General features: G+C 57.2%; 2 protein-coding genes across 7 annotated transcripts; both read right to left on the minus strand.

Annotated features, from left to right (window-relative positions):
* Positions 1-1,446: 1,446 nt before the first annotated feature.
* Positions 1,447-13,459, minus strand: SLC17A1 (solute carrier family 17 member 1; the record flags this gene model as incomplete). The annotated part of the gene is made up of 11 exons (XM_080647873.1): positions 1,447-1,581; positions 2,098-2,188; positions 4,320-4,467; positions 4,561-4,693; positions 6,351-6,512; positions 6,610-6,728; positions 7,522-7,608; positions 8,074-8,161; positions 8,242-8,475; positions 8,700-8,872; positions 13,432-13,459. The coding sequence occupies 11 exons, from the start codon at positions 13,457-13,459 to the stop codon at positions 1,447-1,449; spliced, it is 1,398 nt and encodes a 465-aa protein (XP_080503999.1).
* Positions 12,903-26,948, minus strand: SLC17A2 (solute carrier family 17 member 2). Of its 6 annotated transcripts, none has more exons than XM_080648197.1 (12): positions 26,705-26,948; positions 24,204-24,313; positions 22,571-22,782; positions 21,303-21,536; positions 21,109-21,196; positions 19,880-19,966; positions 18,857-18,975; positions 18,117-18,278; positions 16,792-16,924; positions 16,563-16,710; positions 15,309-15,399; positions 12,903-13,788 (listed from the first exon to the last, which is right to left on the minus strand). In XM_080648197.1, exons 2-12 carry the CDS (start codon positions 24,229-24,231, stop codon positions 13,654-13,656), a joined length of 1,437 nt encoding a protein of 478 aa, XP_080504323.1. In that variant the 5' UTR covers positions 24,232-24,313; positions 26,705-26,948; the 3' UTR covers positions 12,903-13,653. The 6 variants fall into 6 exon arrangements, with proteins under 6 accessions (XP_080504323.1, XP_080504324.1, XP_080504321.1 ...); XM_080648198.1 differs by having other exon boundaries at positions 21,339-21,536; positions 26,705-26,814; XM_080648195.1 differs by having other exon boundaries at positions 22,571-22,721; positions 26,705-26,797.

Below are 26,948 nucleotides of genomic sequence, written 5' to 3' on the forward strand. Positions count from 1 at the left end.
GTTGAACTGACTTTGCTTCCAGTCTCTGCTCGGACCCTGAAGGCTCCGCCTGGAGGTGTTATTGGGGTTCGGGGAGGAGGAGGCGTCAGTGATTTAAGTGTGAGCTCCTGCGAGTGTAGGTGTGTCTGAATTTCTTTTTAAGAAAATATGTTTTTGTTGGTTTCAGAGAGGAAGGGAGAGGGAGATAGAAACATCAGTGATGAGAGGGAATCATTGATCGGCTGCCTCCTGCTCGCCCCACGCGGGATCAAGCCTGCAACCCGGGCCTGTGCCCTGACCGGGAATCGAACCCAGGACCCTGCAGTCCACAGGCCGATGCTCTACCCACTGAGCCAAAGCAGCCGGGGCTGTGCTTGGATCTCTATGTGTTGCTCACCCTTCCCACCATTACTGGGACATGATCATGCGTAGTGGGTCTCTGCCCCCAGTTCCCGGCCCAGGAACCCTAAAACCCCCATCGCGTCCTGAGTGGCGGGATCATGGGAGCCTCGTTTGTTATCCTATTTGGTGTGAGTCCCTCGTTGCTGTCACACAAGCTGCTAAGACCCTTAGACTTTCCGGGGTGATGAGTGTCTTTGTGGTACAAGGTGAGGGGACTGCGGCCAGGGCCCCAGTGAGCCTCAGGGTGGGGGGCTGCTGCCAGGGGCCCAGCCTCTAGGAGGGGGGAAGGGCTGGAGCCTGGGATGTTCATCCATGGCGATGACTGAGCCCTCACGCCTGCGCAATGAGGACCCTAAGTGACGGGCTCTGAGAACTCCCAGCTGGGTGACTCTGCGGAGGTGCGGGGAGGGGGTGCGCCCGGGGAGGGCCCGGAGCCCCTGCATGTCTCCCCACACCCCACCCTGTGTACCTTCCCATTTGGCTGTTTCTGAGTTACATCCTTTGTAACAAACGATGCTAGGGAGTCATCTGTTTCCTATGTTCTGTGAGTCGTGCCAGCAAATCGTCAAACCGAGGAGCGGGTTGTGGTAGCAACAGGAGCGGGGGGACCTCGGGCACCGCCACTCCGGTCCGTGTCTGACGCCAGGGCATTCTGGGGGACGCGGCCCTGAACCGTGGGGTCTGGACGACCTCTGGGTAGTCGGCGTCTGAGTGACATAGGAGGGCTCCCCGCTGGCGTCTGCAGAGACTGGAGAACCGCTCGGTGTGGAAACCCCACGCGTGTGGCCCCAGACATGTTGTGGACAAGGAAACCAGTCACCTTCCGTTGTCCCAGTGAGAGCATCGGGCCGGAGGAGAACTGCTCACCCAGGAGAGAGAGGAAGCCAGGACCGTGGGAGCGGGGCTGAGAGCCCCCGAGAGATCGTGTCCAAACCCCCAGCAGACGGCGGGTGCAGCCGCCACCAAAAAAATGCCCGGAACAGCCAGAGCCATGGCCACGCCCAGAGCCCTGCGCCCGGCGCCCCGGACAGGGTAGCCGCCCGCCCACCACCCACCCCTTTACCCTCAGAGGCGGGTGAGCTGCTTCTCCCGGGCCCAGGCCTGCACGTCGGCCGCGGCGAAGACCAGGTAGAAGAGGAGGCTGCTCACGTTGACAGCCGCCATGAGGAAGAAGATGGTAGACCAGGCGGCCTCCGGGTCCTGCGGGACGCAAGTGCAAATGAGGACGCGTGGTCGGGCGCGTCGCCGCGTCTGCAGCATTTAACACGCGAACACGAAGACGGGCTCCACGCGGGCCTCCTCAGGACACGGGCGGGGGGAGGAGCGGGCGGTCAGCACGGCACCCCGGACAGACCCCCGGATCTGTCCCTCCGCTCCGGGAAGCGGACGCCGCACTCGTTCTCCGTTTGGCCGTGGTTCGTCTGAATGCCTAACGTCAGTGTTACGTGTGTAACGGCCAGAGGGGATCTTTGGACATTTTTTTGGATCAAATCTCACGTTTCGTGTTTGTAGTTTCGATCCTCTCTTTTATGTCTCGAAACCTCAGATGCGTTTCCAGTGTCTCTGAGCATCTGATTTTGAGGGTCCGGTTCGGTGACATCCTGACTCCTCTCACAGGACACCTTGTTTCTCTGAGCGTCTTGCGACGTGTGATGAACGCGGAGCCACCCGGCCAGGCTGTATGGATCCCCCGGGGCGGCACGATCCCTCCCTTACCTGATTGAGGATTATCCCAGCCAGAGTGGACGAAGTGAGCCCCCCCGTCATTCCGATGAGAACCGTGACTCCTTTCAGAAACCCGTAATACCTGCACAGAAGAGAAGGACAGCACACAGGTGTGTTGTTAAAGCTTAAGCCTCATTTGGTTCAAGATGAGGTTTAAGAAAGATAGCTCTTGGTTTCCTGAATTTCCCATTCTCCTCCTCAAACGCCACTGAGATATCAGACAGAGGCCCTGTGGCTCCGTGGTTGAGTGTCGACCTATGAACCAGACTTATGAACCAGGAGGTTACAGGTTCGATTCCTGGCCCGGGTAGTGGGCTTGATCCCCAGTGTGGGGCATGCAGGAAGCAGCCATTCAATGATTCTCCCTCATCATTGATGTTTCTCTCCCTCTCTCATTCTCTCTCCCTCCCTTTACCTGAAATCAATAAAAAAAAAATGCATATTTTAAAAAAGATATCCGACGGAGACGGTGGTTACGAGTAACTTTCTGGTTACACTGCAGTGGGGACGGTGGGCCTCAACAGTGAATGATGTTATGATGTTGAGGAAATGAGACCGTGCTGGCCTGGAAGCCACGTGAGTTAGGAAGTCCGCACACACAGCGGAGGAATTCAGAGGTGACGCGTGCTGGTCATGGGAGTGGTTTAGGGTTCATCAACATGGAAGGACTGTCCACCTGGTCAGTCCCACAACCCCAGCGTGACTGGCCCCAGGGGCAGCCCCCAGGCAGCGGGATCGCCGAGCCTGGCTGGAGCATCGGACCCCAGGCTCGCCGCTGCGACATGAGAGAGACACGCCTCTACTCCCGCGGTCCGTGGGAGGTTTTCCTCTTCGCCCTGCTGCTCACGGGGTTTTTGCTCGGGTTCTTTGCCCCTTGCCCCCGCGAACTTCAGAATTCAACACACATCTTAGGGAGAAAAGCTGACTTTGTGTTTAAGTTCCCTTAATGTTTAACTTTGTCGCTGCAGCCCTCAGCAACGACCGGGTGCTGGGTGAGTTTCTCTCCAGGGCAGAGCCTTCCGCCCGGGCCCAACCCGGGACACCAGCCTTTGCCACGTCCCAGAACCGGCAAAGGGGAACCGAGAGAGAGAGCGGTGGGCGCTGCCAGCACGCCGCGCCTCGCCCAGGTGCGTCCTCTGGTCTCTGTGGCCTCATTGACCGCTTTGGTGAACACGTTTGGTGCTTTATTGGCCTTCTCAGGCCTTTGCCAGCTGAGCCGTCAATCATCCCCTCCCTGTGCAATCCTGCGCGGAAGTCCACCCGCTTCTCAAATCCTGCGTCGTGGTGTAAAACACTAGGATGCACAGAGATCTAGAAAATTGATCTCCAGGGGATGAAAAGACCCAGAGTGGTGGCTGCTCATCATTTCCTCTGCCTATCCGTGGACAGGTGCTCGGCGCGCCTGTTGTTCAAAGCGCGTGGCTCCGTGGCTCGTGCGTTCTACGTAAGAGACCCCTTTTATGTCTTCAGACAATTCCAGATAACCGGGCTCTGCGGGCAGTCCTGGGGAGGGTCTTGGAACTGAGTCAATCCACTGGACACACGTCCTCATGACTGCGCTCACCCCGCAGAGCTGACGGGCGAGATTCTTCAGCTGCGGGAGCGGGGACTGTGCTTGGCCGAGCTTGCCTCTCCACGGGCCTCTGCCTCACACAGCTCCGGGGAGTCCGGTTCATCTCGGATCTATGTTCTCCAACGAGCACCGGCACCATTAAGAACAACGTGGCTCAGACGGCCTGGCTCAGTGGTTGAGCATCGACCTTTCAACCAGGAGGTCACCCTTCCATTCCCGGTCAGGGCACAGGCCCAGGTTGCAGGCTCCATCCCCAGTGGGGGGCGTGCAGGAGGCAGCCGATCAGTGATTCTCTCTCATCATGGATGTTTCATCTCCCTCTCCCTCTCCCTCTCCCTTCCTTTCTGAAATCAATAAAAACATATTTTTAAAAAATCCTGCGTACGATCCCAAACCCGCGTGAGCTCTTAGGCCAACAAGGAAGTACCTGAACCTCGGCCTCCTTAGTGAGAAGATAAATACTCCTCGCTTGTCGGGAGGGTTCCGGATGTAAGACGTGCGCACAACAGCAGCAGCGATGGAGCAGCCAAGCCTCGCCGAGTCGGACTTTGGGCAAGCTGGCCGCGAACTCCAGAACCGCCGCAATCTTAAACACCCTCGAGAGCGGGGATGCAGCCAAGAAGGAGAATGTAACCCCTACCTGGGGGCGATGTCCAGGGGGTTGATGACTATCCCAGCGACGCAGAAGCCCAGTGTGGCGCTGGCCAGCGTGAGGCACGTGACGGTGCCGTGGAAGCTGGGGCCCAGGTAGAGCAGGCCCACCACGAAGACGGCGGGCAGGAGGAGGCCTGGGCAGTCGGGCGACATGGTCAGGTGCGTCCTGGATGTGGGGGGAGGGCCCCCCTCCCCCGAGAGCTGGACTGGTCTGGGCCGTCACTTACCCAGCGCGGTGAAGAGCTTTCGGACGGCGAGCAAGCTGAGCATCTTCCTGGACAGGAAGCCGTCGGACACGTGCCCCGCGAGGATGCCCAAGAGCCAGCAGAACAGATGGGGGAGGGCGGACAGCAGCCCGTTCTGGGGAGGACACGTATCGTGAGAGCCTGTGCCACAGAGGACTCGCCGCCCACGGACATTCCGCGTCTGGGGTAGCTCAGATCCGGAAGCCGCCCGGGGGCCCACCGGCAGAGGAGTGGATACAAAGCTGTGGTGCGTTCACACCAGGGAATACTACGCAGCTGCGGAAAGAACACCCTCTTCCACTGGAGCGTATCATGCTGGGTGAAATAACGTCGGCAAGTACGAAAAAAAGACAAATTCCGTACGAGCTCACCCTTATGTGGAACCTAAGCGACAAAATAAACTGGTGGACGGAGTGGATCCAGAGACAGGGAAGCGTGGAACAGAGTGGGGAACCTCAGAGGGGAGGCGGGGAGGGTGGGTGGGAGGTGATCAGCCAAGGACCTTGTGTGCATCTATGCATGGCCCATGGACACGGACAATGGCGGTGAGGGCCTGGGGCGGGGTGCGGGCTGGAGGGGTCCGTGGGGGGAAAAGGGGACATAATGCAGTATTTTCAACAATAGAGAATTATTTAAAAAATTCAGAATCTGAAATCGGCGCCGTCATCTGCGAAACCATCAGCGCCCAACGCCCACGTGCGTGCTGGGGCCGCACGCCCCCAAGAAAGAGGACAGTCGTTCGGAGGTCGGAAGCCCTTGTCACCATCTGTCTATTTCTATTTTTATTTTTAGTGTCACGGGACCTGAAATGACTGGGCAGGTAGTAAGAGGAAGACTACGCCAAGGGTGGGACATGCTGGTCCTGAGAACACGATAGAGATGAGAACAATCAGAAACAGCCCCGCTGGTGTGGCTCAGTGGTTGAGCCTCGACCTATGAACCAGGAGATCAGGGTTCGATTCTGGTCAGGGCAGAAGGCAGCTGATCCATGATTCTCTCTCACCATTGATGTTTCTCTCTCTCTCCCTCTCCCTTCCACTCTGAAGTCAATCTATATCTATGTATCTATGTATCTATGTATCTATCTATGTATCTATCTATGTATCTATCTATGTATCTATGTATCTATCTATGTATATATCTATGTATGTATGTATCTATCTATCTATGTATCTATGTACCTATGTATCTATGTATCTATGTATCTATCTATGTATCTATGTATCTATCTATCTATCTATCTATCTATCTATGTATCTATCTATCTATGTATCTATCTATCTATGTATCTATCTATGTATCTATCTATCTATGTATCTATGTATCTATCTATCTATCTATCTATCTATCTATGTATCTATGTATGTATGTATGTATGTATGTATCTATCTATCTATGTATCTATCTATCTATGTATCTATCTATCTATCTATGTATCTATCTATGTATCTATCTATCTATGTATCTATGTATCTATGTATCTATCTATGTATCTATCTATCTATGTATCTATCTATGTATCTATCTATCTATCTATCTATGTATCTATCTATCATCTATCTATCTATGTATCTATGTATCTATCTATCTATCTATCTATGTATCTATCTATCTATCTATCTATGTATCTATGTATCTATCTATCTATGTATCTATCATCTATGTATCTATGTATCTATGTATCTATGTATCTATCTATCATCTATCTATGTATCTATCTATCTATCTATCTATCTATCTATCTAAAGAAAAGAGAACGGAGGGATACTGACCTCTCTCACGTTAACGTGGAGCTTGGAGCTGATGAATGTCGGCAAGTACAAAAACATGACGTGATTTGTCCAGGAGAAAGCAAAACAGCCGAAGGAAATGGCCCAGACCGGCAGAGACTTGAGCACGGCCCGGATGGGCACGGATTTCCCCACGGGGCCAACCTGGGAAGAAGCCCATCATCCGCCGTTAGCACGTGGGGACCAATAGGGGGCACGCTCCCCTGGCTCGGGACCTGGGAGGTAAGGCGTCGGCGTTTACCTGCTCGAGGAGGGAGGACTCGATGAGCTCCTTCTCCCCGGGGCTGATGCACGGGTGGCCCTTGGGGTCGTCGTGAAACAGAAGGAACCAGCAGAGGCTCAGGGCGCAGCCGCCGGCCCCTGTGGAGGCAGCGCCGTGAGAGCCGGCTGCTTCTCTCCGGTGCGTCTCTACAAACGGCCCTTCTCAGGGCGGGCACGAAGCCTGGGCCTCCGCCCTCTCTTCTGAGACTTTGCAACAGGCTCACACTGTTTTTTTCATCCTCACCGGGGTAGATTTCCCATCAATATCAATTTCCCATCAATATCAATTTTTAGAGAGAGTGGAGGGTGTATGTGTGTATGGGGGATATATATATATATATATATATATATATAGAGAGAGAGAGAGAGAGAGAGAGAGAGAGAGAGCCCTGCTGGTGTGGCTCAGTGGTTGGGCATTGACCTATGAACCAGGAGGTCACAGTTTGATTCTCGGTCAGGGCACATGCCGGGGGTTACGGGCTCCATCCCCATTGGGAGGCGCGCAGGAGGCAGCCAATCAAGGATTCTCTCTCATCCTTGATGTTTCTATCTCACCCTTCCTCTCTGAAATCAATAAAAATATATTTAAAAAAAGAGAAATCAACGAATGTTGACATCTCTTTCCTTCATGAAATGCATCATTTTTAACATCATTGATTTCATGTAAGTTATATTTATTCAGTTCTTATTTTTAGGTTAATTTATTTATTAAATGGATTGGGATGTCGTGGGTCAACATGAACATCTAAGTTTCACGTGTGGGTTTCCATGTTACCAGATCTGTATCTTGCACCGGGTGCCCCCCACCCAAAATCAAATCTTCTCCCGTTGTTCTTTTAAACGTTGTCTTACAGGCTGAACAAGGACAGGGATTTCGCAGAAGGAGACTCACCAAAGATATAGAAGACCATGGGCCAGCCCAGGGACTGACAGATGAGCCCGGTCACACACAGGGCCAGGGAGGGTCCCAGCATCAGCCCTATCGGGGCACAGAGAACAGGCCTCTGAGCACCGGCGTCGGGACGTCGAAACGTCGAGACCAGAGGGCTCCTGGGAGCGGCGACCACTCTCTGGGGAGTCACTCTGCACAGCACAACCCTGATCAGAAGCAAAGGAGAGCCGAGCCGCAGGGCTCAGGGGCTGAGCGTCAACCAAGGAACCAGGAGGTCAGGGTTCGATTCCCCGTCAGGGCACAGGCCCGGGTTGTGGGCTCGATCCCCAGTGTGGGGCGTGCAGGAGGCAGCCGGTCCATGATTCTCTCTCATCATTGATGTTTCTCCCTCTCCCTCTCCCAAACCAATAAAAATATATTTAAAAGGGGAAAGAAAAGAATATTTACTCTCTCTCTCTCTCTCTCTCTCTCTCTCTCTCTCTCTCTTTCTGTCGAGATAAGTTCGCCACAAGACAAGCGTGGGAGGTGAGCGTTCCGGGGCGTAGCCGTTACCTGATAGACTCAGAGAGGTCAGCCGGCCTCGTTCCGACGGAGGCGCCCACTTGGTCCAGACCGTGTGCTGAGCCACCAGCGCCGTCCCCTGCAACGAGAAGCAGAGGCGGGTCCTCGCCGACACGCGCGTGCGCTGGGGGCTGCTCGGGGTCCGCGTCGTCACCGTACCTGGCTGAGGCCCTGGGCCACGCGGCAGGCGATGACCACCGCCTCCCCCACCCCGGCCGCCAGCGGCATGAGCAGGCTGAGCAGGGAGCTGAGGAGCAAGGCAGAGCCAACCATGTTCTTCACGGGGTAGATTCCGGACAGATACCCCACGGGCACTTGGGTGACAAGCATCCCGCACGTGACGGAGCTCAAGATGATGCCCTGGGTCTGGGGGCTCCAGTTGTACACGGGGTTCTGAAAGAGAGGGGGAGGCGTCTTCTCACTCCGCAAATCTGGTGCCGGGCCCAGCCCCCGCCCGGGACACGTTTCTACAGGTGAGAACTGGCGAGGCAGGTGGAGACGTGGGCTCGTGTCCGCGCGATGAGGTCGCACGGGTCTCGGCAGCGTCCACTCTGTACACAGAGGGGGAGCGAGGCAGGGCCGTCCATGCGTGAGTGTGGACGACGTTTTCCACGTACCCTGTCGTCGTCCAGGGGCTCCGGGGTGGAGGTGTTGGGCGGACCCCGGGGGCCCGTGCCGTTCACCATGGCGACCATGGTGAGGCTGAGACAGACGCGCTGGGACATGATGGAGACGTTGCAGAAGTGCAGGAGGAGGGCCAGCCCGCAGCGGAGGGAACAGCAGCCGGGGACTGGGAAGGAGAGCAGGACACACCCACGTGAACACGCGGAGGCCACAAACAATCACACATGCTTTTCACTGTAGGCAGGGCCCCTCGGACAGGGGGGACCCCAGGTGTTATTTTCAAATTGCATTGAGCCTGGTGGCCGTTGGGAAATGATAGCACCATAGGAAGGTCCCACAGCCTCTAAGACATAATCCCATCTGGAATGTCCTGGAAAATTAAGTCCTCCAAGGACTTCGGCTCATGTATGTTTTACTTTTTTAAAAAATATACTTTTATTGGTTTCAGCGAGGAGGGAGAGGGAGAGATAGAAACATCCATGATGAGACAGTATCATGGATCAGCTGCCTCCTTGCACGCCCCAGCGGGGGATCGAGCGCCCTGACCGGGCATCGAACCGTGACCTCCCGTTCATGGGTCGACGCTCAACCACGGAGCCACGCCGTCGAGCTAAGACCCGTCACACGCTCTTAGGGAAGCTTCCTCTCGCCTGGACCCTGGGGTGCGTATTAAGAAGGAGCAAGCCCACGGGAGGGGACAGGGAGCATGTCTACCTCTCCCGGACGGGGACCGGTCGTCCATCTGCCTCACAGCGGTCGGACTCCTGCTCCTCTCACTGGAGGGTCTGCTCTCCGTCCTCTGAAGTTCAAGACGCGTTGACGTCAGCAGGACACGGGGAGGAGCCGACCCCACCCGCCCAGGCTCCTCTGATCTAAATGACGCCGTCACGGCGGTGCCCACACACTTCCATCCTGCGCTGCCCTTGACGTTGTATTTCTACGGGTTTTGTTGTTGTTGTTGATTACGGGAAACCTGAAAGCTATAGACGGCAATCCCTGCCAATCCGTGGTTGTATATCCGGTGAGAACGTCCCTCAGAAGTGAGAGACGGGAAGACCTTACCCGACCGCCGGAAGCAAGGGCCTCACTGCAGTGGGGGGCCTCGGGGCATTCTAGGCAGAAGGACGGGGCTGAGGCCAGGAGCTGGATGCGCCCGAGGAAGGAGGACCGTCGGGAAGGAATAACGGGAAGAGAAATGCCTTCCTCTCCCGAGGCGTGAGCAGAGCTGCAAGCTCTCCTTGTGAACGTCACCAGTGCACCAGGCGAGCCACCTCACTCTGCACCCCGACCCTGGACCGAGCGGCCGCTGGCCCAGGTCCGCATTCGCCGGGCAGGGGGCGGGGGGCGGGGGCGGTGAGGGCGGAGCCCAGCTGAGTGGAGACTCGAGCGAAGCCGCCTGGTGTCAGACGGCCCCTCGCCGAGTCCAGCACCAACCTGGCCCCTCACACTCTGGTCTACACCTTAGGCTTTGACCACCTCAGCTCATGTGACAGCGGACGCTCAAAAGACACACACAGTCCCTAAGATCGGATCTGCCAGTATTTTCACGTGAGCAGGTTTCAGCCACCATCACCACACACGGGGCGCCTTCTGGGGCTGCTGTTTATTTCAATGCACACACACACATACACTACACACACACATACACACACTGCACACACACACACACACACACACTCCCCCCACATACACTCCACATACACGCACACACTCCACACACACCACACACACACACATACACACACTGCACACACATGGGACGCCTTCTGGGGCTGCTGTTTATTTCAATGCACACACACACACATACACACACACACTCCCCCCACATACACTCCACATACATGCACACACTCCACACACACCACACACATACACTTCACACATACAAATATATCTCAGTACCACACACAGCACATCCATGTAACTAGCTATACCCACCACATACATCCCAGTCACACACACACACACACACACACACACACACACATCACGGACACACTGATCCATACCCTCACCCAGCACAACACTCAGATTCACAAGCACCACCCCCCCCCCGACCACATACACTTCTCTTTCCGTGTCTAGCCACACAGCCATCCACTGCACACGCGTCCCTGACACACGTTCTTTCCTCTTTCCCTTGTGAGAAACCTGTGAAAACAGATTTTCCCACAAACCGGCCCAGATGGGTTGGAAGTACCTTTGCTGGGATCTGGGACGGGGAGGCCCTTCCCGCCGGGTGCTCGGCTCACTCCATGGGCGGCAGGAGAGGAAGACGGGCTCCTCCCTCCCGTGAGGGCCTCCTCCCGGCTCTCCGTGAGATCGCCCGCCCGGACGCACCGTGTCAGCCCAGCAGCGCCTTCGCCCAAGCCTTGGACCTCATGATGTCAAAGTTAAAAACTTAATTTTTAACTTCACGTTCACCTTTGCCTTGAATCTTCAGGGGAGGAATGTGGGCCTTCACACCATCCCATGGCCCGGCCCGTGTGGCTCAGGGGTTGACTGAGCATCGACTTATGAACCAGGAGGTCACAGTTTGATTTCCGGTCAGAACACATGCCCGGGGTGAGGGCTCCATCCCAGGAGGGGGCGTGCAGGAGGCAGCGGATCCATGATTCTCTCTCACCATTGATGCTTCTCTCTCTCTCTCTCCCTTCTTCTCTGTAATCAATAAAAATATATTTAGAAATAAAATAAGATACGATGTGAGCAGGACCGTGTAGGGCGGCCCGCTGACTGCCCGGGAGGTTTTTCACGGCTTCCTGGGGGTGGGAGTGTTTGTGTCCGAGTCTCCACGGGGGGAAGATGGATCCCGGAGGCTGTGCCTGGAAGTCTGAGCCGGCCTGGGAGTCAGGGCCTGGGCACCGGGACCTGCAGGGAGTCCCGGGGACGGGGGAGTTAAGGCTGAGAGGAGAGAAGGACAAGCGAGGGAGGTACACGTCTGGGGAAAAGAGGGGTTTGTGGGAGCCAACAGAACCCAGGGCAGTGGGAAATGTGAACTCCGAGTGGGGGGGGGGGGGTCGTACTGGGAAGTCCTTCCCAGGGGACCGCGGGGCGGTGACTCCGACTGCTGAGCCGGCGGCAGGCACGCGGGCGGTGCCCAGACCGATCCTGGAAAACAGTCAATAGGAGGAGGAGCGAGGCCCCGGCCCGGAGAAGGGAGTTTCCGAGGTAAGGTCGACAGGAGAACCCGCTGAGCTCAGCAGGGGGCCAGGGTCCCTTCCGGCACCAGGGACGCCGGGACCCAGGACGCCTGGCCATGGGGGGTCCGGGTGTAGAGTCCGGTCACCTCTGGGAAGGCCAGGCCATGGCGCGCGGAGGGCAGGCCCTTCCCGGGGTCGCTGCTGCGTTTAATCAGCGCCCGCGATCAGCTCATCAGCTGGGGACTCGCCGATTTTAGGGGAGAAGTGGGGCCACCTGCAGGATGCTGGGAGGTGAGCTCAGACCGCCTCCCGGCACACTCTCTGCACACCTGGGGGCGCCGCAGCTCTGGGTGCGGCCCGGGGTGGGTTTTTTTGTTGTTGCCGTATTTTTAATATATTTTTATTTATTTCAGAGAGGAGGAGAGAGGGAGAGCGAAAGAGAAACATCAACGATGAGAGAGCATCACCGATCTGCTGCCTCCCGCACGCACGCCCGCCCTGGGGATCGAGCCCACAACCCGGGCATGCGTGCTGACCGGGAACTGAACCCGGGACCCTTCAGTCCACAGGCCAACGCTCTATCCACCGAGCCACGCCAGCGAGGGCCCCCTTTGTGTTTTGAAAGCTTTTCGTTAATGAGGCTCACGAACCCACATCTGGAGTCCGAGGCCAAGTGACCACCGGGGTCGAACGGAGCCGCTGTCCCTGGAGGAAGGCTGGCGTCTGGGTGAGCTGTCCCCCCGGCGGTCGGCTGTTTCTCTGCGAGGCCTCTGCACCCCCGCCCCCCCCTCCCCCCCGGCATGGGCTCGGAAATCCAAAGCCAGCGGCTCCCACAGCGGTGTCCGCTGTGCCTTCCCAGAACCTCGCTGACTCCATTCCTGAAAGACCCACTTCACCTCCGTCCTTCCCGCCTCCTCTCTCCGCCGACGTCCCGTTCAGCGTGGCCGGGTCGTCTACTCCTGGTCGCGGCTCCTGGGATGCGGCCGGGAGGAGTATAACACCCCCGTGTTGCCTGATGGGCAGGACCCCAAGTAACTGGAACACGGTCTCTTTCACTTTCGCGTCTGAGTTTTAATGGACGTGAACCCCATAAACAGACACCCAGGTGGCACAGTCTATGAGCACAGCAGGCCTGCTCCTGCTGGGGTTACGGCTCCACGCGCTGCCCTGGGTGCGGCTCTGTGACTTGGGCACGGGTCACGGCAGATCCCACCCCTGAAAGTACTCATCCGTCATTGTTCCCACAGAGGTTCCTGTTCACCCGGCACCTTCCACAGAGCGAGGCTCAAAGGCAATGAGAAGTGCCCGCCCGCGGCTCAGGGGCTGCGCGTGGACCTAGGAACCACGGTTCGATTCCCCGTCGGGGCACAGGCCCGGGTTGTGGGCTCCATCCCCAGTGGGGGGCCTGCAGGACGCAGCCGATCCACGGTTCTCTCTCATCGTGGATGTTTTCATCTCCCTCTCCCTTCCTCTCTGAAGCCAATAAAAATATCTTACAAAAAATAAAACACAAAGGCACGGGAATTGGCGTTTCAAGCGTGTCCAGCTGTGGTCGGCCTGGCTGGGTGTGTCTAAGACTCACTGATGTCGGGGCGCTCCCCCAGACCCATGCGTTCGGGCTCTCTGGAGCAGCGCCCACACATCCGTTATGTGTCAGAGGCTCCCCAGGAAAACCTGACTCACACTCGGAGGTGTGACCTCCGGAGTCGGCCGCGAAGGACGTGAAGAGTGAAGACAAGTCAGAAAATGCGGAGGAGCGGACGGTCCGCGTCCCACACGGACGGACGGCTGCGGCTCGGGGCCCTCAGAGGCGCGTGAGGGTCCTCTCTTTGGCCCAGTCCTGGATCTCCGCCCGCCCGAACGTGAGGTAGAACACCAGGCCGAACAGGTTGACGGCGGCCGCCAGGAAGAAGACGTTCCTCCACCCGGACGCGGAGTCCTGGGAGAGAAACCCGGGTTGTCGCTCAGGGTCCCTTCCCCACCGGGACCAGAGCCCTCCGTGTTGGGAGTACCACGCTGACCCAGAGAACACGGGGCTTGCCCTGCCATGGCCACGTGTCTTGGGTTACCGGAGAAGGTTTCATGAAACTTGGAAGGAAAACGACCCTATTTTTCTTTAAACCGGAATTAATTCACCTACGCCAGTGGTCGGCCAACTCATTAGTCAGCAGAGCCAAATATCAACAGTACAACGATGGAAATTTCTTTGGAGAGCCACATTTTTTAAACTTAAACTCTATAGGTAGGTACATTGTTATTAAGTTAATTAGGGTACTCCTAAGCTGGCCTTTGCTAAAAACTCAAGGGGCCAAAGAGCCGCAGGTGGCTCGCGAGCCACAGTTTGCCGACCACTGACCTACGCTAATGTTTTCTGGATTTGGGACCTCAACAGTCATGAACATATCCTATTCCTCACAGAAAATTATGCTTAAAATGACATCATTAAGATTTCATCCTCATGCCTCGCTGGCATGGCTCCGTGGTTGAGTGGCAGCCTAGGAACCAGGAGGTCAGGGTTTGATTCCCGGTCGGGGCACAGGCCTGGGCTGCAGGCTCGATCCCCAGTGGGGGGCGTGCAGGAGGCAGCTGATCCATGATTCTCTCTCATCGCTGATGTTTCTCTCTCTCCCTCCCTCTCCTTTCCTCTCTGACATCAATAAAAATGTAAGAAAATGAAAATGCTTTTGTATGTTAACTCTCGTCTTCCCATCCCAGCCGGGTTCTGCCCACGTCCTGTGGAGCCAGCCTCCTGTCACGCCCCCTGCTTGTCCGCCACCACGAACCTCTTTAAACCGGCCTCGGACAGCGGTGTCCTTTCTGAGCGGGTTCTTCATCCCCTCCTCTCTCCCCGTCTTCCTCTCCTACCTTGAAATCTGTCCTTCATGCCCTGGCTGGTGTGGCTCAGTGGACAGAGTGTCGGCCTGAGGACTGAAAGGTCCCGGGTTCGATCCCGGTCAAGGGCACCTATCTCTGTTGCAGGCTCCCGGCCCTGGTCGGGGGCAAGTGGGAGGCAGCCAATCGATGTGTCTCTCTCACATCGGTGTCTCTCTCTGTCTCTCCCCTTCCTTCCACTCTCTCTCTAAAAAGCAATGGCCATAATGGCCTCTGCTGAGGATTAAAAGAGAAAAAGAAACCGGCCCTTCACTCTGGCATCACTGAGAACCTCCACCGGCATTTGCATCTCTAGGAACTCACCCTGAACCCCTTTTCTCTGCCCCAACCGCTCATTTCCATCCACCTGACATCGTTCATTTTAAGAAATTTGTCTCTTACTCTTCCCCCGCCCTCCTCCCCGGAACCTGAGCGCTCGGAGCCCACGGGTGGTCCTGCTCAGAGCAGAGCAGTGTTGTCAGCATCCGAGCCGCCTTGCTCTCGGACCACACGGTCCCGGAGCGCAGAGGCCCTACTGTGCGCCCCCAGGCCCCAAATAGCATCGGACATGCTCAGCCCGCTGCCCACCTGGCTGATGAGGAACCCGGTGGCCGTGGAGGAGATGATGCCCGCGAGGAGCCCGAATCCCCGGGAGATGCCCATGAGGAAGCTGGCGTACCTGCGGAGAGGACGGCACGGGGCTCATGGCGGCATTTCCTCGGGCGGGAAGACGGCTTTCCCTCCACTCAGCTCGGAGTGGGCGGTGCCTCACTCGCCCCCAAGACATCTGGGGCCACATATCCCCGTGCCAGCCCTGACGCCACCAGCCGCCGAGTCCAGAACCAGAACCAGAACTAGGGAGCCACACTGTCCCCCGGGAGCCCAGGTGCCCGCCTGGCGGGGTGCGGAGTGGACCGGACAAGCGGCTCCGGACAGAACGCCTGGGTTTAGACCTGGCTCTGCCTTGGTGTGGCGTCAGGCACGTCACCTGACCTTCTGTGCCCCAAGAGGGCCTGCCTCGTGGCGCTGTGAGGGCTGGGTGTGGGGGTGCATGAGAAGCCCCCAGGCCTGGCCGGTGTGGCTCAGTGCTGAGCGTCCACCTCTGAACCAGGAGGTCACACGGTTCATTCCCGGTCAGGGCACAGGCCCGGGTTTCAGGCTCGATCCCCAGTGTGGGGCGTGCAGGAGGCAGCCGATCCATGATTCTCTCTCCTCTTTAATGTTTCTCTCTCTCTCTCTCCCTCTCCCTTCCTCTCTGAAATCAATAAAAATATTTAAAAAAATAAATAAATAAAAATAAAACCGCCTCTGCCCGGCCGGCGTGGCTCAGTGCTGAGCGTCCACCTCTGAACCAGGAAGTCACACAGTTCATTCCCGGTCGGGGCACATGCCCGGGTTTCAGGCTCGATCCCCGGTGTGGGGCGTGCAGGAGGCAGCCGATCCATGATTCTCTCTCATCATGGATGTTTCTGTCTCTCTCTCCCTCTCCCTTCCTCTCTGAAATCAATAAAAATATTTAAAAAAATAAATAAAAATAAAACCTCCTGTGCCTGGCCGGCGTGGCTCAGGGGTTGAGCATCCACCTCTGAACCAGGAGGTCAGGGTTCGATTTCCGGTCAGGGCGCACGCCCAGGTTTCGGGCTCGATCCCTGATACGGGTCAGGCAGGAGGCGGCCAATCAATGATGTTGCTCTCTCATCAATGTTTCTTTCTCTCTCTCCCTCTCTCTCTAAAAAATAATCAATAAAAACATAGTTAAAACAAAAACCTGCCCCAGGACAGGACTGAGGCCTGCCGCCCCTGCGGCGGCCTGGAGGCGGGAACCAGCAGGTAAGGTCTCACCTGGGGGCGACGTCCAAGGTGTTGATGATGAACCCCGCGTCGCACAGGTTGCTGGTCCCGGGAATGAGGATCAGCAAAACCACGGTTGTCACGTAACTGGAAGCCACGAAGGGCAGGGCCACGGCGCAGAGCGACGGGAGCAGGAGGCCTGGCGGGGAGGACGGTCAGGACCCGCTCGGACCGGACGTGGAGCAGGGGTGGGTGCCCCCAGCCCGGACCCTGTCCTTACCCAGGGCCGAGAAGAGCTTCCGGACGGTGACGAGCCTCAGGAGCTTCCTGGACAGAAGGAAGTCCGCCAGCTGGCCCCCCAGGACCGTGCACGTGGAGGCGGCCACGAAGGGCAGGGAGGACAGGACCCCGCTCTGCGGGCAGGAAACCGACCGTGAGGCAGAGGGCGGGGCAGCCACGTCCCACAGACCCAGCCCCTCCGGACACTCTGAGCCGTTTGAGGGGAACTAGTGTCCCTGTCTCAGGTGAGAGGCGGGGCACCTGCCTCCCCCGAGGATACTTTCCCACTGATTCTTAGGGAGAGAGGGAGAGACAGAGAGAAACATTGATGTGAGACAGACACATCGATGGGCTGCCTCCTGCACGCGCCCCGACCAGGGCCCGGGCTGCGGAAGAGCCTACAACCGAGGGACGTGCCCTTGATGGGGTTCGAACCCGGGACCCTGTGGTCCGCAGGCCGACGCTCTAGTCTAGCCACTGAGGCAAACCGGTTGGGGCAAACAGTACAAATTCCGTACAAATTACTAAGAGAACTTGAAGAATTAAGAATGAGGTGTGAGCCCTGGCCGGTTTGGCTCAGTGGATAGAGCATTGGCCTTCAGACTGAAGGGTCCCAGGTTCGATTCCGGTCAAGGGCACATGCCTGGGTTGCAGGCTCCATCCCAGGTGGCAGCGTGCAGGAGGCAGCTGATCAATGATTCTCTCTCATCACTGATGTTTTTATCTCTCGCTCTTCCTTCCACTCTGGAATCAATAAAAATATATTAAAAAATAAAAATTTTTAGCCAAAACCGGTTTGGCTCAATGGATAGAGCGTTAGCCTGCGGACTGAAAGGTCCCAGGTTCGATTCCGGTCAAGGGCATGTACCTTGGTTGCGGGCACATCCCCAGTGGGGGGTGTGCAGGAGGCAGCTGATCGATGTTTCTCATCGATGTTTCTAACTCTCTATCCCTCTTCCTTCCTCTCTGTAAAAAATCAATAAAATATATTAAAAAAAAATAAAAATTTTTAAAAAAGAATGAGGTGTGAGAGAGGAAAAAAATAAACAAAACAAAAATCAATAAAAAAAACAAAAAACCCCAAAAGAATGAGGTGTGGCAGGGTAGCCTGGTGGTTAGGAACACAGACCGCGGGCCCTGTCCCTGAGCAGCCCTGTGATGCAGGGCGTCCCCTCACCTCCGCGTGTCCCGTCCCCACACCTGTCCCCTGGGGGCCCTTCAAGGTCACCTCCAGGGTTGATGGGTGCGTGCAAAGCCCGACGGCCAGGAAGCACGGAGCTGACCCTCCCGCGCCCTCCTCACGCCCGGCGGGCAGCGCGCACCTACCTCCCTGATGCTGACGCGCAGCACGGAGCTGACGTAGGTGGGCAGGTACGTGACGATGACGGTGCACAGCCAGAAGTGGCTGAAGAACCCCGAGAAGATGGCCCACAGGGGCAGGCAGCGGGCCATGGCCTTGAGCGGGACGGAGCGTCGCGGGGACGTGGGCTGAGAGGACACAGCGCATCCACGTGGGTATTCGGACAGTCAGAGGGCCCCTCCTGGGAGCGCCCCCGAGCCCGCCCACCTCTGCGGGCCCAGGAGGAGGGGTGCAGGTGCTGGGAGCCCCGCCCATCACATCTGTGGGAGGGGGGAGGGGCGCAGGTGCTGGGAGCCACGCCCATCACATCTGCGGGAGGGGGGAGGGGCGCAGGTGCTGGGAGCCACGCCCATCACATCTGCGGGGCCCGGGGGAGAGGGGCACAGGTGCTGGGAGCCCCGCCCATCACATCTGTGGGAGGGGGGAGGGGCGCAGGTGCTGGGAGCCCCGCCCATCACATCTGTGGGAGGGGGGAGGGCGCAGGTGCTGGGAGCCACGCCCATCACATCTGCGGGGGCCCGGGGGGAGGGGTACAGGTGCTGGGAGCCCCGCCCATCACATCAGCGGGCCCCGGGGGGAGGGGTACAGGTGCTGGGAGCCCCGCCCATCACATCTGCGGGCCCTGGGGGGAGGGGCGCAGGTGCTGGGAGCCCCGCCCATCACATCTGCTGGAGGGGGGGACCTCCGGGGGGCGGGGCGCAGGTACCTGCTGAGCCAGCGAGGACACGATGTGCTCCTGCTCGCGGAGGCTTATGCACGGGTGACGCACGGGGTCGTCGTAAATCACCGTGAACCACAGCAGACAGCACACGCAGCCCACGCCGCCTGGGAAGCCGGACCCAGTTAGTGCTCAGGGGGGTTTGTGAGCTGCGAGAGGGGGTTTGTCTGACGTGGTGTTGCCTCCCCCAAAACACACACATGCATACGCACGCGCGCACACACACGTGCACACATACACACATGCGCGCGCACACGCGCACACACACGAACATACACACGCCAGTTCATGGCTATTCCATCCCAAGGACCTCAACGTTCCCACCTCATGTCAATTCTTTTTTAATATTTTTAAATTGGTTTTAGAGAGAGGAAGGGAGGAGAGAGAAGCATCCATCAGCTGCCTCCTGCATCCCCCCCCACCCCCAGCCCCAGGGATGGAGCCTGCAACTGAGGCCCCTTGACTGGAGTCAAACCCGGGACCCTTCAGCCCGCGGGCCAGTGCTCTATCCACTGAGCCACACCGGTTCGGCTCTATCAATTCTTGTACAAATCTCCTTTTTCAAATTAATTAATTTTTTATAAATACATTTTTACTGATTTCAGAAAAAGGAAGGGAGAGGGAGAGAGGGATAGAAACATCAATGATGAGAGAGAATCACGGGTCGGCTGCCTCCTGCAGTAGGGATGGAGCCCTCAACCGGGGCATGTGCTCGGATGGGGAATCCAACCGTGACCTCCTGGTTCATAGGTTGATGCTCAGCCCCTGAGCCACGCCGCCGGCTCTACAAATCTCCTTCTGGCTAAAGCTCTCCAGGTACCGTCCCGCCAGTAGCGACGGCCATTGGTCACCCTCTGCAGACACCTGGACGTGGTCCCCTCCTGGACTAGACTAAGAAACCACCCCCTCCCATTCCCGCCACCTTCCATGAACAAAGGACCGCCTGTCCCGCGGGAGGAAGGGGCCGGACGCCGGGGAGGTGGCGGCGTCGAGGGTGAGAGACGGACTCACCGAAGATGTAGAAGATGAAGGGCCAGCCCAAGGCCTGCGAGATGAGCCCCCCGACGCAGAGGATGAGGGAGGACCCCAGCGCGGCCCCTGAGGAGAAGACGGAAGGAGATACATGTGAACCCGAAGAGGCTGAGGCCCGTGGCCCCCCAGGACGTTGTCTCAGCAGGGAGGTGGCCGACTCAGAGTGACTGGGTGAGGAGAGATCTCCCCAGTAAAGTCATGGAAGGAACTGGGATTCATCTTCATCATAACACTAACCCCCTTAACACCAGCCTGGCCAAGCCCACAGCCCACCTCTTTTCCTTTTTTTGTCCTTTCAGTATATTTGTATTGACTTCAGAGAGGACGGGAGAGGGAGAGAGAGAGAGAGAGAAGCATCCATGGTGAGAGAGAATCACGGATCGGCTGCCTCCTGCACGTCCCCTACCGGGAATCGAGCCGAGACCTCCTGGTTCACAAGTTGATGCTCAACCCCTGAGCCACGCCGGCCGGACTCACCTTCTTTCCTTGTAACCAGAGGTGCCTGCTGGCAGGGAGTACCAGGAGGTTGGAGACAGGAGAGGAAAGACGGGCACAGTCCCTGCTCCCCCGGGACTGCGCGGCCCAGGTGGGGAGGGCAGTGCCATGGCCGTTGGACGTCCAGCCTTTCTCTCCTCTCCACCCCGAGTTCCCACAGGCGGTTCTCACGTGTCTGTCTGTGCTAAGATGTGTCTACACTGGTCCCCACCCCCCGCCAGCCCCAGGTGTGCCTGTCGCTCACAGTGGTCTTTTCTGTGCTGAGCCTCGTGCGTTTCTTCTGTACGTAACAGTGTCCCCGTGTTGAATTTGGGAGAAGAATTTGTTTTTTTAACAGGAGAAAAATTTAATTTTGTACATATAAGAGCCCATAAAGCTATGAGATTTAAGAAGTGGTCAAAGCAGGAGGCCTTTATACTTTCTAGACAAAGAACAATAAATTTAGCCCGGCCACCGTGGCTCGGTGGTTGAGCATCGACCTATGAACCAGGAGGTCACGGTTCGATTCCCGGTCAGGGCACATGCCCGGGTGGCGGGCTCCATCCCCGGTGTGGGACGTGCAAGAGGCAGCCGACTGAAGCCTCTCTATCATTATTGGTGGGTTATTGATGGGAGAACGCTAATCCCTCTCCCTCAAACCGTCCCATGCCTCCAAGGGAAGGTGAGGGAGGGTGAGGCCCGTCACAGGACCGTGATCGCGTTGGAATCCTTACCGGAGCCCGCGATGGTGGTGAGTTTGCTGCGCTCCAGTGGGGGTGCCCACTTCGCCCAGATGGTGAACTGACCTGTCCATGCCATTCCCTGAAAAGAAAACCGTTCAGACTTTCGCTCGCCAGCAGGATTCCGGAGCCGTACTCCACGCCGGGGGTGGCGGGGGCGGGGGGGGAGAGAGAGCGCCCCTGGGTACCTGGGCCATGCCCTGGGCAACGCGAATCACAATCACCAAGCTCACGCCCAGGTCAGCGGCCAGCGGCGTGCAGAGGCTGAGCAGGGAGGAGGCCAGCAGCCCCGCCCCCAGCATGTGCTTGGCGCCAAATATCCCCGCCAGGTATCCGCTGGGGATCAGAGTCAGCAGAATGCCGTAGCTGATGGAGCTGAAGAGGATGCCCTGGGTCTGGGGGCTCCAGGCGTAGACGGAGGTCTGGAAGAGGAGGAGGGAAAGGGAAATCCGTTGCTGAGAACGCGGGCGTCACAGCCAGAGCGGCTTGTGGTTGGTGGGACCTCCCAGGAAGGGTCACATCTGGTTTCTCTCTCTTTTTTCTTGTTTTAAATCTAGCTTACATATCCCGCCATTTCCAAAAAAAAAACAACAACCTAATGATACACCTAATTTTTTTTCTTTTTAAATATATTTTTATTGATTTCAGAGAGGAAGGGAGAGGGAGAGAGAGAAACATCCATGATGGCAGAGAATCATCCATTGGCTGCCTCCTGCACGCCCCACACTGGGGATCAAGCCCGCAACCCCGGGCAGGTGCCTTTGACCGGAATCGAACCTGGGACCCTTCAGTCCGCAGGTCAACGCTCTAGCCACTGAGCTGAACCGGTTAGGGCGTAGAACCCTACTTTGTTCCTCTCAGGGGAAGGGAAGACAGAGGACGCAGAGGCGAAAAGAGATGAAGAAAGGGTTGGGCAAACGGGCGACAGGAGGGGTCAGCGAAGGAGACAGCGAGAGAGAAGTCATCGGCAGAATGAATTTAATTGTTTTGCTTCTGGTCAAGGTTGGGTGACATGTGGACCCTCATTTCAAAGAATAAGGGAGACTGGGCTCTCAGCCCACTCAGTCCCTAACACCGAGTTCAGGAGCCACGGCCGCCCGCGCAGAGCTGGCTCCTAGACCAGGCGTGCAGCCACCTTCCTCTCCCGGGCGACCCGGTCAACAGCGGGTGGTGGCCCGCTGGATAGGAAACATCCTGGTATAAATGGAGGTATGGGACCAAACAGTGTAACTATGAAATGTTCTGTCCACTTAAAGTAAATAATGGCCCCGTGTCTCTCTCTCTCCCTCTCCCTTCCTCTCTCTGAAATCAATAAAAATATATTTTAAAAATAATAATAATAAAAAGAAAAGAAAAAGAAAATCCATGCTTCTCCATCCACAGAATCGAGATCGAAGCCCTCCCTTCACACGGGGGATTCCCTCCCGACAAAGGGCCCGTTCTCCGTCCCACTCACCCCTGCGTGGACTTCCCCGATGGGCCTGCTGGGGTGCTGGAGGGGGTCGGCGAGAGGGCCGTCCGTGGAGGCGTTGGCCGGGGCGGGCTGCTGGGTGCCGTTGACCATGGCGATGATGGCGATGCTGAGGCCCACGCGCTGGGTGATCATGCTGAGGTTGGAGAGGTGCATGACCACGGCCAGCCCGTAGCGCAAGGAGCAGAGGCCTGTGCCTGGGAAGGACGGGGAGAAAGTGGGGGACTCCTGGCGGCCATCGCTCCTCCCTGTGAAAAACACCCCGCAGGCCCGGCTGGCGCGGCTCAGCGGGTGAGCATCGACCTACGAACCAGGAGGTCAACGTTCGATTTCCTGTCAGGGCACATGCCCGTGTTTTCGGGCTCGACCCCCAGTGGGGGGCGTGCAGGAGGCAGCCAGTCAATGATTCTCTCTCACCATTGATGTTTCTCTCTCTCTCTCCCTCTCCCTTCCTCTCTGGAATCAATAAAAATATATTTTAAAACAACAACAACGAAACACCACGGTCCCCCTCTCTCTTTTCCCTAAAACAACCTGACAGCAACCCTCCTCGGTCCTTCCCTTCAGTTGGCTGCAGGCCATGAATCTGGGGTCCCCTCGTCAAGCAAAGCCACGACGGGAAGCAGATGATAAACAGAACGAGCTGCACGGTGGCATTGATCGCCCCTTGTTCCCGAACCGAGTGATGGGGGAGATGGAGGCAGAGCCCTCCCACAACACTTCTCCCAGCTGCCAGCCACTCCCCATCCGGTTTGCGTATTCATTTACCAAAAAAATCTTGCAAGTGTCTTCTAGACAGCTGGCTGCCTTTGAAAGAAGCTAGTCACACACCCAGGATCTTCTTTTTTAAGTATTTTTTTAAAATTTATTTTTAAAGAGGGGGAAACATCGATTTGCTGGGACACTTATCGATGCACTTATAGGCTGGTTCTCGCATGGGCCCCGACAGGGGATCGAACCGGCCACCGTGGGGTGTCAGGTCGATGCTCTACCCAACCCAGGGTCTTCTTTTAACGTATCTGAGCGTAAATATGTTTGCATATTTGGAGAATTCGGACTAAAGGGAAACGAGAGAGAACCTGGGAGGAAATAGATGAGAATACAGGATGTCCCCCCACCCCACCCCCAAAAAAATGTCTACGCACTTTGAGTATGTTAAAATGTGTGTGCATTTTTGGGGACACCCTGTATTAATGGAAGAAATCCTCTTTAATGGCCAGGTGGCTCAGGGATGGGAGGGGTCGCCTGCAGAAGAATTATTTCCTTATTCCTGGAGATTTCCAAGCTCAGGGGACACAGCCAGCTACCTGGCAAGCATACCATCACAGGGATTCATGCCTGGATGGAGGGTTTCTATAAAATGACTTTTTCAAGGCTCATTCCATTCCTTATGTCCTAGGACTCGCTGACCGCTTGGCTTAATTTCTGACCCATAACTCGGTGGGGCTCCCTGAGGAAGAAGCAACAAGAGGCGACAGGATGAGGGGCTGGAGCGGGTCCACGCTCCACCGAGCGTCTCGGCGGCGAGAGCGTGATGGGAGGAGGGGAGCAGAGCGAGGAGGTGCGGGGGACACGGGACACCCCCTGCCCTTCCATGCGGCGCGGCAGGTGGCGGTACCTCTCCTGCTGGACGGCTTCTCGTCCATGGGGCTCCTCCGGGAAGCGGCTCCACACGTGGGGGCAGAGGCGCCCCTGCCCTGAGTCTCTGTCACGGCGACAGGCTCGGATCTAGGGGAGAACAACCCCCCGCAGGACCCACAGTCATGTTCTCGCGTTCCCGTTGCCTGCTCTCAGCATCAGCAAACCCTTCGTTCTGTTGTTGTTGTTATTTTAAAATATGTGTTTATTGATGTCAGAGAGGAAGGGAGAGGGAGAGAGAGAGACAGAAACATCCACGAGGAGAGAGAAACATGGATCGGCTGCCTCCTGCACGCCCCCCACACTGGGGATGGAGCCCACCACCCGGGCCTGCGCCCTTGACCGGGAATCCAACCGTGACCTCCTGGTTCAGAGGTCGGCGCTCACCCCCTGAGCCACGCGGGCCGGCCCTGCCCATTTCCTGTCACCGTCTTGTTACCGCCCGCAGGTCTCCCCTGACATGCGGCCTGCCTTGCGTCACCCTGTTGGCGAGCCTCCTCGTTTACTCAGAGCAAATGCCAACGTGGTTGAAAGAGCAGGGACCCGCAGGCCGCAGGGCGCCGGGCACCCCGTCCGGCCGTCCGGGAACGAGGCCGACAAAGGCAGAGCAGGTTCCCGACGCCCCGAGCCTTTTCGCTCGCTTCCTCAGAAGCAGGGGGCTGGCGAGTGGGAACGAAGGTCGGAGACGCGCCCCCTCACCGAGGACAGCACACGGCGAAGCGTGCGATCGACGCTCACGGCGGGCGGTGAGAACAGACGGTTCCAAGCTTGGCCCCCGGGCTCGCGGGTTACTGCACGGACGCTCCCAGCGGACTCATTACTATAAACGTGCTTTGGATGGTTCAATTGGCCTTAAACTTTTCCCTTTCTTCCTTTTTTTATTGTAAATCCTCCCCCGAGGATATTTTCCCATTGATTTTTAGAGAGAATGGAAGGGAGGGGAGAGACAGAGAGAGATGCATCGATTGGTTGCCTCCCACACGAGCCCTGACCAGGGCCAGGGGGTCAGGCATGTGCCCTTGACTGGAATCGAACCCGGGACCCTTTAGTCCTCAGGCCGATGCGCCATCCACGGAGCCAATCTGCAGGGCTTACACCTTTCCTTGCAAAAGTGGGTTCTTGTGTGGTAGGACCCACACGGTGGGTGAGCAAGGGATGCCACGCGACACAAACTTCAGGGAATGAGGGGAAAGCGATGGTTCTGGGTTAGTGCCACCGCCCACCCTTCAGAAGACAGGTGGTTCCTATCATGCCACCCATCATGCCACCGATCACGTATGAATTTAACCATGAAGAAACAAGTGTCCTGAGCAGCAAGAGTGGGCCGCCCTGGAAGGCAGGCAGGGCTAAGCCACCTTTAAGGTGCAGCTGGCCCCGGCCAGTGTGGCTCAGTGGATAGAGCGTCGGCCTGCAGACTAAAGGGTCCCGGGTTCGAGTCCAGTCGAGAGCATGTACCTCCGTTACAGGCTCCTCCCTGGTCCGGGCTGTGCAGGAAGCAACCAATCGATGTGTTTCTCTCTGTCTTTCTCTCCCTCTTCCACTCTCCCTAAAAATCAGTGGGAAAATAGCCTCCAGGGAGGATTAACAACAACGAGAGGTGCACTTGGACCCAGCCCAGGCTCCTCTCCTGAGTGACAGCCTGGGGCGCCGTCTTCCAGGCCAACGTGAGCCCAGCTGTGCTGTCCTCAGATCCCTTCCCCGCATCTCTTCCCCTCCCACCCCCCTTGCGTCTCTTCCTTCCCATCGGAGCAGCCACGGTCTCTGCGGACAGCGCCCTCGGCTCCCAGACCAGGCGCTCTCTACAAGCATCCACGTTCTCTTGCTTCCAACCTTACAGCTTTGTTCCTGTTCTCTTTCCCTGGGAGATAATTTCAAATCTACAGAGAAATCTGAAGACGCATTCATCCCAGGCCCCGACCCCAAACCTTGTTAGCTGGGATCCAGCATTTTATTCTGCAGCTGAAGCCCGTCCACATGCCACGGTGTCCCGGTTAGCACCCAGGGCTCCTCGGAGGGGCCACCCTCGCCCAGTGTCCCCCGGGGCCTGGTGGCCCCCAAGCCCTGCTCTAGGGTCTTGATCGAATCGATCACCTTTTTCATTTTTCTAAAATCGTTTGGATATTCCTCACCTGAGGATCTTTTTCCATTGATTTTTAGAGAGTGGAAGGGAGAGGGAGAGACAGAGAGAGACATTGTTGGGTTGCCTCCTGCACGCCCAGGTACATGCCCTTGGCCGGAATCGAACCCGGGACCCTTCCGTCCAGGGACCGACGCTCTATCCACTGAGCACGTTGGCCGGGGCTCGGTCACCGTGTTCAGAAAGTCTCTTCTCCATGTTGCAACCAGAAACCATCCCCAGCGGAGGCCCTGAGGCTGCTGTTCAGGTTCTTTCTCCGGCTTCCCCTCAACCCACTCCCTCCCTCGGGGGGCCTCTGGAGCGTGACTAATTCTCGCAGACCCGGGGAGAAGGGGAGCGCTCACCTTCACCATTAAACCCGTCTGCTAAGCCCTCACCACCGGCGGCCGTGGAGAAGTCCGTCCCTTCTCCCCTTCCCAACAGTCCTGCCGTTTCACAAAGACAAACACGAGCCACGTGGGAGGCCCACGGCAGCAGGCCCCGGAGCCCGGCTCTGGCTTTGCTGCTTAATTTTTAACTTCACGTCCACGCTCTCACTGGTAGGGTGCGCGTCTCAGAAGATGACACCATGTTTTTCCGCTTTGAACT

The sequence above is a fragment of the Plecotus auritus genome (genome assembly GCF_963455305.1).
Source record: "Plecotus auritus genome assembly, chromosome: 12".
Classification (NCBI taxonomy): domain Eukaryota; kingdom Metazoa; phylum Chordata; class Mammalia; order Chiroptera; family Vespertilionidae; genus Plecotus; species Plecotus auritus.